Source organism: Artemia sp. Qi Xiang Cuo, chromosome 5 (genome assembly GCF_049724085.1).
Source record: "Artemia sp. Qi Xiang Cuo chromosome 5, ASM4972408v1, whole genome shotgun sequence".
Taxonomy (NCBI): Eukaryota; Metazoa; Arthropoda; class Branchiopoda; order Anostraca; family Artemiidae; genus Artemia; species Artemia sp. Qi Xiang Cuo.
In genome coordinates, this window is record NC_142798.1 from 50,823,889 (window position 1) to 50,834,665 (window position 10,777).

The 10,777-nt window shown below is 35.3% G+C and overlaps 1 protein-coding gene across 1 annotated transcript in view; it reads right to left on the minus strand.

The window, feature by feature from the left end:
- Positions 1-851: 851 nt before the first annotated feature.
- The window catches only part of LOC148952236 (uncharacterized), a 182,655-nt gene continuing 172,729 nt past the window's right edge, over positions 852-10,777 (minus strand). The window contains exon 6 of the mRNA XM_089089689.1: positions 852-1,426. Coding sequence (XP_088945815.1) covers positions 1,211-1,426 — 216 coding nt within the window. The 3' untranslated portion in view covers positions 852-1,210. The remainder of the gene's footprint in view (positions 1,427-10,777) is intronic.

A 10,777-nucleotide genomic window follows, 5' to 3' on the forward strand; every position in this document is an offset into this window, starting at 1 on the left:
ATATTTCTCCTACTCCATATCCAAGTCCTCCATATCTCTTTACCAAAAATGTATGGCAAACAAGTAAATGCTATATGAAATACTATATGATATATAACATGTGATAACTTTTTTGATCAGCTTCCTTTAAATATAATCATGTCCAATAATTATGATTACATTTGAATATAGCGGAGAGAGTCCTTTTGCTGATATCCTTTTGTAGCAAATACGTTATTACTAAGTACTAATACGTTAGTACTAAGGAAACGAATAAGAGAGTCATATTTACTCCCGCCATTTACTCGTCTCATTTACATATTTTTGCCTCTCAATTACTCGGACTATCTGTCTTGTCTTTTTTCTATAATTAGCCATGTCTTGATTCCTACTGTAAAATATTTGATTTTCAATTCAATTGTCATTTAAACATTTTTCCCTCTCAATTACTCGGACTATCTGTCTTGTCTTTTTCTACAATTAGCCATGTCTTGATGCCTACTGTAAGATATTTGATTTTCAATTCAATTGCCATTTAAACATTTTTGCCTCTCAATTACTCGGACTATCTGTCTTGTCTTTTTTCTACAATTAGCCATGTCTTGATGCCTACTGTAAAATATTTGATTTTCAATTCAATTGCCATTTAAACATTTTTGCTTCTCAATTACTCGGACTATCTATCTTGTATTTTTTCTACAATTAGCCATGTCTTGATGCCTACTGTAAGATATTTGATTTTCAATTCAATTGCCATTTAAACATTTTTGCCTCTCAATTACTCGGACTATCTGTCTTGTCTTTTTTCTACAATTAGCCATGTCTTGATGCCTACTGCAAGGTACTTGATTTTCAATTCAAAATCAAAGGACTCGGTCGAGGCCTTAGGCCAACACTTTATTATACATTTCATTTTTATAGTAAACAAAATAGTGTAGCATTTTTATTTTAATACCAATTCAATCTTCAATAGCACTTGATTAATTTCCTAACTAATTTGTCTTCTTTTTCCAAAGACTGCAGGTAGTTATGTAAGCCATATTTCTTTTTAGATGTTTTAGGGTACAAAGTTTAGACACAGATTTTTCTATCTGCCCTTGCTCAACATTTTCCTTCCGTGTTAGTCAGCGATAATGGAGGCATAAAATACTTTCACACTTCAAACACTCATATGCTGGACTTTTCTTTCACAATAATCTTTTCAAAACTTTACATTTTTCTTTGTCTTAAACTAATTTAACACTGACGTCTCTGGTCTAGATTCCGGCAACGCTTCATATGGTGGAGGGGCTTCGACATCACTGTTATTCTCTACTTGTCTTACGTGGGGCTCAGCCAAACCTGCTTCTATTTCTTTTAGAGTTGGAGGGAGCTCCCATGCCCTTATGCCTCTTTGGGGAGCTTCTCCCGTATCGTTTTCATATAGAAATGAGACTGAAATCCTTCTCTGTAAAAGAAAAAAAAACAATTATTCTAGATTCACCAAAGCCTTAAATGGATTAAGAGAACTTTCATCAAAGCTTTGTATTGTAGCCAAATAAACAGTTCCAAGCTTTAGATTTTGTCAACTGGCACTCTAAGCTTTAGTAAACACTGATTAGTCACTTTGGTGTCTTATTATATAAGTACAATTAGGCTTATACATTTTTCTCTTTTTTGTATAGCACCGGAGAAACCTTTTGCTGAGGAGTAAAAATTAACTATTTTCTGATTTGCTTTTCACCATAATTTTGCAAGTAATTTTTGATGAATTTTACAATGTAGCAATATTCATACTCATAAAACAAATGATATTTATTTCCATTTTTATTTTTTTTTGTAATTTTCCTCTTATTTTCGATCCTAAGCCTTGTAATACTATTAGTAATAAGGTAATAATTTAATCTCATGGGGTTCTTTTGAAAATGCTTGAAATTTTTATTTATTAACACATTCCTTGTGACTCTTTGCTATCCCTTTGTCGATCACACATGATGAACTCCTACCATTCTCATATTTTTGCTAGTTTGGGTAGGATAATTTTTCTCCGTGATTTTTTAAACTGGAATGTCACTGGCTCATATTTTAAATCCTTTAAATCTACCTTCAGTTCTTCCATATCCAATAGAGCTACCGTATTTTAGCTCATCTGGTAGTTTAGATATTTAATAAAATAAAATAAAAAAAATTATTTCAACTGAAAGTAAGGAGTGACATTAAAACTTAAAACGAACATAAATTCTTCCATCTATGAAAGAGACTGCCCTAACCTCAGCATTTTGCTCTTTAAGCTAAAGTTTAACTCTTTGTCACAACTCTAGTTTTTAAAGTAATAAGAAAATGTAACGTAAAGAGTGAGGTGTGGAGGAGCGGGTAGCCCCTTCAAATACAGAATAATTTCTGCTCGTTTTAATCTCGCTCTTTACTTTCAGTTGAAAAAACCTGTTTTCTTTTATTTAATTTCTGATGTAGGTAATATCGAAGACCACACTGTCTTTCTGTGACGATAAATAACAGTTCGAATAGGGAAAAAATCCTTTTATTCGACAGTGGAGAAAAAAATAAAAAAATATACTGGATATTTTTATCACATGTACAGTGATCGTCATCAGCAGAAATACTAAAATAAAACAATTAATACCGATGACATTTATAGAAAATAATTACATATTGTTTATTGGTCTTATTCTTTTCAATACAATACTGAAAACAATTCCTCTTGACCTCCTACGTTTCAGTTCGTCAGCTTTAATTGAACCTACAGGTGGGCAGAGTTCTAACTCATTGGAATAAATGAACCTTACTTTTGTCTTACTTCAGTAAATTATCATAAATAGAGTTCAAGCCAAATTCACCAGCATATCTATTCAAAGCTAGGTTCTTGAATAAATTTTTTTTAATGTCAGTCATTTTCCTGACAGTTTGCTTTAAACCCTGGAAATCAAAGAGAAATTATCAAACAAGATAAAATAATCAGAATAATCAAAAATGTGATCCGATAGAGCTGAAGCAAACCTTCAGGTTTGAATTTTTCCTTTAAAGCCGATGATACAGATATTCAAACTTCAAACTTCAGCGTAAAGAGTAAGAAATTGAGGAGGGGACAGCCCCAGTCATATTCAAAACAATTTTTGTTCGTTTTAAGTTTTCATGCTGCTACTTACTTTCAGCTGAAAAAAACCCTTTTTTTATTTAATTTCTGATCGTTTTTCCAATAAGGCCAGCAATTTTTTCCATGGAAAATTCCTTCCCCCACAGAGAGCTACCCTCCAGTCTTTGTGGTCATTTAGAAAGAGCGTTATAACTTTTAATTTCCGTTTAAATGAGCCCTGTACCGATGTTCTAGGACCATTGGCCGGATATGATTCCCCTTATATCACCATAATTGCGTAACTTACAGCTCTTTCCCCAGGGACTATGGAGGGTCAAATCCGTAGGAAAGGACACCACAGCTACATACAAGTACACTCCACATAAAATACCTACATACACTAATAAAGTTGTGTTAATTTCAAATGAAATTTTAAATTATTGATAGCTCAGCTTACCAAAAACCTTGACACACAAGCACCAAGAAGGCTCCAAGAGGACCAAAATTTAGTTCAGTTTTAAATATATCAGTGAACATTCATAACATATATTTTTACATATGAATAAAATTTCTGGATGGTTCATCAGGACTACTTCTGATAGAGAATTCATTTTTAAAATATGTCGAATTAAGAAAACTCCTGTCAAATAGATTTAAAGGGGATCAATTGAACTCATCGTGGTGAATTAGAAGAAGCAAAATCTGACGAAGGAGGATCTCTACCCTGAAAAATATAACTGTTGAGGAGCTAAAGAATATGGGGCAAGATGAAAGTGTTACAGCCGGCCGGCACTATGCATCCATTGGGGGGGGGGGAGAAAAGTCTAGCAATTAAATCTATCATATACAAAAAATTAGTGAAGTTTTCACCCTAAATGATGTTCCAGTGCAAGAAGAAGATTTTGAATTACCTATTAGTCAGAAGAAAACTCAAAAACCAATCAAAAACTCAGGTAAAGGAGGCCTTATTGAGTAGAATAAGCTAAAGGACTTTCTCTGTATTCTTATTTATCTAGGCATATGAGATTTCATAAAGGAGTTTTTTCGTACTTCACATATATCCACACATATAACAAATCATAAAGGAAAGAAACATTGTAAATTAAAGATATTCGATAAACTGTATTTCAATTGAGTTTTATTTATGTGGATCAAGACTTTACATCATCTGCGCAAAAAAATTTTTTAGAGACCTTATTTATCCAACTATATGAAAGCTCATACATAATACAGAAAGGCTTAAAAATGCAAGGTGTGCATTAAAGATTTTTTTTTACTTCCACTTTATCCTCGCACATGAGATTTGACTTACTTGACTTAAGTCCCATCCATTGTTGGAGGTTGGTTTGGGACTTATTCTTTCGCCATTCTATTGATATAACTTTTGCATGCACTTCTATTTTCTGTGATGCAGAGAAGGTGCGTTAGGTAAAGTGATGAGAAGTTGTCCTTCCAATCTCTTTTGGGGGCACCTCCTAGGTCGGGAACCATGTACCTGGCCTTAAAAGGCTATCTTTGGGAGATCAGTGCTATCCGTGTTTTATATATGCCCTAGCCATCTAAGCCGCGTCAGTTTTATTCTGTTGAGGAAGATTAGTTTGACTTTGAGATTAAGGAGAAGCTTGATGTTGGAAATTATTTCATAATATGTTATACTGGCAATGCATCTCAGTGATTTTGTTTCGAAGGCAGCAAGGCAATACTTACCATCTGTTTTAGAGTCCAGGACTCCCAAGAATAAATGGCAACAGGGATAATAAGCAAGTTAAATAGTCTCAGTTTAAGAGTTGTTGGTAAGTTCTTGTTCCTCCAGGTGGGCATCAGAATTTTAAAGTTGGAATTCGCAAGTGCCAGCCACCTCTTGATATCTTTGGAGCGGTTATTGTTGGAGGTAAGTAAGCTACCATGGTAGGTAAATTCATCGACTCACTCTATATTTTGATGGAGGATCTAGCTGGATGTTAGAGTTTACCTAAGAATCAGGTTTACGTCAGCATTGCATGGCCATCATTTTCAAGATGTTGATAATCATCCCAAAGAGTTTGGTTTTTGTATGGACGATGTCAGTCCAGGATTGAACATCACAGGGGGACTCAGAAATTAGGGTTATATCGTCAGTATAAGCAAGTTTTGCTTTTTTTCTTCGTTAGCATAAGTAGAAATGACCCTATAACTCCGAAAAGCACACCATATATGGGAATAGACTCCGAACCCCACACCAAATATGGGCATAGACTCCGAACCCCACACCAAATATGGGCATAGAACTCCGAACAGCACACCAAATATGGGCATAGCCTCCCTAGGGAGAACACGTGGTTAATGGGGTCAATGACCTCTTTCTCCATGGTCTCTTTCTCCAGGTGTGTTTTGGGCACGCTCGCAGCGAATGCTATGCCGTCCAGGAATTTGGAACAGCTGTGATGTCGACCTCAATTCACCTATCGTGAATCAATAATTCCCCTTAGAAACAACAAATTAATTCCCCTTTCTTGACAGATCAATCAACTAATGACATCATCTGTCAGACTTTCAAAATTTCCGCCTAGAAACGATTCTCCAGGAATAGATCCAAGTCATTAATGTCTTTGCCTCGGAAACAACTCTTTTGGTCGAACTCCAAAGGATATTAATAGCCAAAGGCCATGGAAACAATTCTCCAAGAAACATCTTAGCGATGAATTGTTTTAGCGCGGGAATCAGGTTTCTTGTTAATTTGAAATGCATTAGCGCAGAGATGCCAAAAACAAAAGGAACACGCTGAATTACATTTAGGGATTATTTGGGCGAAACTGTTTTAGACAGGTTATGGGACTATTTCGGCGAAACAGTTAGAGACATTTTAAAAGATGATTTTTGAAGAGATTTTAGAAGAGAATTTAATGGTGAAACTCTGTGGTCGTTATAATACACAAGTTCCATATGAACAGTGTTGCGAGGTCCTCTACCCCAACCCCAAAGGGTTCCGATCCTCCTACCCCCAACCCAAAGGACGCCCCCGGGCCTCCCAGGGCCCCCAACCACTCCCCGCGCCCCCGGGGCCCCCCAAGGCCCACCCCAGACCCCCAACTGCCCACCCCGGACCCCCAAAGGTGCCCCCCAGACCCCCAAAGGGCCTCCCTGTGCCCCAGAGGCCCTCCCCTGGCCCCCAAAGGTCCCCTGGGCCAGAGAAGTGCCGCCGGGATGCGCCGCGGGCCAGGAAAGCGCCGCAGGATGCGCCGCAGGGATGCGCCGGGGGTCAGGCAAGAGCCACAGGGGCTGCGCCACAGGGGTGCGCCACAGGAAAGCGCCGCAGGATGCACCGCCGGGGTGCGCCGCAAAAAAAAAGTAAACTAAAAATTAAAAATTTCGAAATGTTATCCCCCAAACGCCCTCCTCAGACACCCAAAGGCCCTCCTCGGGTCCTCAAAGGGCCCCGGACCCCCCCCGGGCCTCCCGGCCCCCCAATTCCCTCCCCCAGGCCTCCCCGGTCCCCCCGGCCCCCCCCGTGCCACAGGGCCGGCAAGCGCCGCATGGGGATGTACTAGAGGGGGATGCGCCGCGGGTCGGGGGAAGCGCCGCAGGGATGTGCCGCAGGGATGAGCCGCTGGGATGTGCCACAGGAATGCGCCGCAGGGATGCGCCGCAGGAATGCGCCGCGAAATTTAGAACTGAACTTTAAATTTTTTATGTCTTGGTCAACTTAAAACTGAAGTGGAAGCTTTTTATTTTCTCTGGAGAAATTAGAATTGAATTATGTTCTTTGGTAAAATTCAGATGAGAACTTGAACTTTTCTATCTTGTAAGAAAAATTTGGAACAATATTTTAAATTTTATCATATCTTTGAGAAAAATATGAATTGAAATGTAAAATTTTATGTTATTTTAGGAAAATATATTTGATCAATAACTTATTTCATTTTCATTGAGAAAATTCAGAATCGAAGTTGAACTTTTCTTCGTCCGGGAAAATATTTGGAACAGAACTTTAAATTTTTTTATCTCATTGAGAAAGGTCGGAATTGAATTTAAGAAAATTTAGAATTAAAGTGAAATTTTTTATCTTTATGTAAAATAATCTGTGTTAGCTTTTTATTTCCTCTGGAGAAATTAGAATTGAATTGTGTTCTTTGGTAAAATTAAGAAGAGAAATTGAACTTTTCTATTTTCTATGTAAAATTTCGAACATTATTTTAAATTTTTTCACCTCTTTGAGAAAAATCTGAACTGAAGTGGAAACTTTTTATATTATTTTGGGAAAATAGAATTGATCAATAAATTATTTCATTTTCATTGAGAAAATTCAGAATCGTAGTTGAACTTTTCTTCTTCCGTGACAATATTTGGAACAGAACTTTAAATTTTTTTATCTCTTTGAGAAAGGTCGGAAATGAATTTAAGAAAATTAAGAATTAAAGTGAAACTTTTTATCTTCATGGAAAATAATCAGAATCATAGTATAACTTTTCCTATCTTCTACGGAAATATTTAGAAGTGAACTTTAAATTTTTCATGTCTTGGTGTAATTAAAATTGAAGTAGAAGGCTTTTATTTTATATGGAGAAATTATAATTGAATTATGTTCTTTTGTAGAATTCAGAAGGGAACTTGAACTTTTCAATCTTCAATGAAAAATTTAGAACACTATTTTAAATTCTTTCATCTGTTTGAGAAAAATCTGAATTGAAGTTGAAATTCTTATATTATTTTAGGAAAATAGAATTGATATGGGTACACACATACAAAAAAACACACACACACAAAAAAACTTTAAAAAAAACAAACTAATAACATCACACAAAAACTTAAAAAGAAACAAAAACTTACACACACACAAAAACTTACACACACACAAACAAACTTACACACATAAGCTTAGGAACAAAAACACAAACTTAAAAACATACAAAAACTAAAACTCACAAAAAGAAAATTACACACACATAAAAACTAACACAAAAACAAACAATTGAAACTAAAAACAACCCTTACACACACACAAAAACTTACAAACATATAAAATACAAAACGCATAAACTTACACACACATGTGAACATACACACACACACAAAAACTAACAAGCACAAATAAGATTACACACACACACAAAAACTAAAACACACACAAACTATTACACACACACACAAAATATATAAACCGCCACCAAAAACTAAAAAAAAAAAAAAAAATATTACACACACACATAAAAATACACACACACACAAAAACCTTACACACACACACAAAAACTAACATATAACAACACAAATTACAAAAACAAAAAAAAATACAACAACACACAAAATAATAAGCAATCGAAATTACACACACACAAAAACTAGAAAACAAACAAAAACTTACAACCAAACAAAAACTTACACACACACACAAAAACTTACATACACACACAAAAAATAAAACGAACACAAAAAAAATTACAAAACAACAGAAAATTACACACGCAAGATAACTTACACACGCACAAAAACTAACAAAAAACCAAAAATTTAACCACAAAAATTATGAACATACAAAAATTTACGCACACACACAAAAAAACTTACACACACAAAAACTTACACACACACAAAAACTTACACACACATAAACTTACACACACACAATGACTTAAACACACACAATGACTTACACACACACCAAAAACGAAACAAACACACACAAAAACTTACACACACACACAAAAACTTACACACACACACAAAAACTTACACACACACACAAAAACTTACGCAAAAAAAAACAAGTACACACACACAAAAACTTAAAATAAAACACAACCACATACACACACACAAAAACAAACAAACACACAAAAAATAACACACAAACAAAAACTAACACACACACACAAAAACCTTACACACACAAAAACTTACACACACAAAAACTTACACACACACACACACACAAAAACTACCAAAATCATATTAAAAATAAATTGAACTAAAAAACTTACACACACACACACACACACAAAAACTAACACACACACACGACAAAAAAAACACACACAAAATCTTCGACACATAAACACTGACACACACACACACACACAAAAACTTACACCCAGACGCAAAAACTTACATGCACACAAAAACTAAAATGCACTGACAAAATTACACACAAACTAAAAATTACACAAATTCACAAAAAATTAAAAAAACTCAAAAACTTACACACACACACGACCAAATACTCAAAAGAAAAAACAAAACAAAACAAAAAAAAAAAACTTTAAAAATCCAACGAAAAAATAAATGAACATAAAAACTTACATGCACACACAATATAACAAACACGCACAAAATATAACACTCAAAAAAACAAAATATAACACACACATACTAACACTACCACACACTCACGAAAACAAAAACACACACACAATAAAACTTACACACACACATGAAAACAAGCAAACACACACGATAACTTACACACACACTAACAAAATAACACAAACCCAAAAAATTACACACACACACACACAAACAAACTAACACACACACAAGAAAACAAAAATGTACACGCACAATAAAATTCAAAAACCCTAATAAAAAACAAAAATATAACTAACACAAATCTCACACACACACACACACGAAAACTTACACATACACAAAAAAACGTGCACACATAAAAAAACTTACACACACACAAAAACTTACACACACACGAAAACTTACATGCACACGAAAACTTACATGCACACAAAAACTCACACACACACACACAAACACACACACACTCACACACACACACGGACAAAAACTTACACACACACGCCAAAACTTACACACACACAAAAACTTACACACACACACACACACACACACACAAACTAACACACACACAAAAAAACTCACACACACACACACACACACAAACACACACACACACACAAAACTTACACACACACACAAAAACTTACACACACACAAAATCACACAAACAAAAAAACTTACACACACACACACACACACACACACACACACACACACACACACAAAAACTTACACACACACAAAAACTTAAAAACACACAAAAAAACATACAAACACACACGAAAACTTAAACACACACACACAAAAACTTACACACACACACACAAACACACACAAAAACTTACACACACACACAAAAACTTACACACACACACAAATACTTACACACACAAAAACTTACACACACACACAACACACAAACTTACACACACACACAAAAACTTACACACACAAATACTTAAACACACACAAAACTTACACACACACACACACAAAAACTAACACCCACACACAAAAGCTTACACACACAAACACTTACACACACACACACAAAAACTTAGACGCACACGCCAAAACATACACTCACACAAAATCTCACACACACACAAAAACTTACAAAGACGCTAAGAAACTTAGTAAGACGCACAAAAACTTACACACACACAAAAACTTACAAAAACACAAAAACTTACGCACACACACACACACATACAAAAAACTTACACATGCAAACTAAAACTTACATGCAAATAAAAACTTACATGCACACAAAAACTTACACACACGCACGAAATCTTATACACGCACACACGAAAACTCACACACACACACAAAAACTTACACACACACACGAAAACTTACACACACACACACAAAAACTTAAACACACAAAAGAAAACATACACAAACACACGAAAACAAACACACACACGAAAACTTACA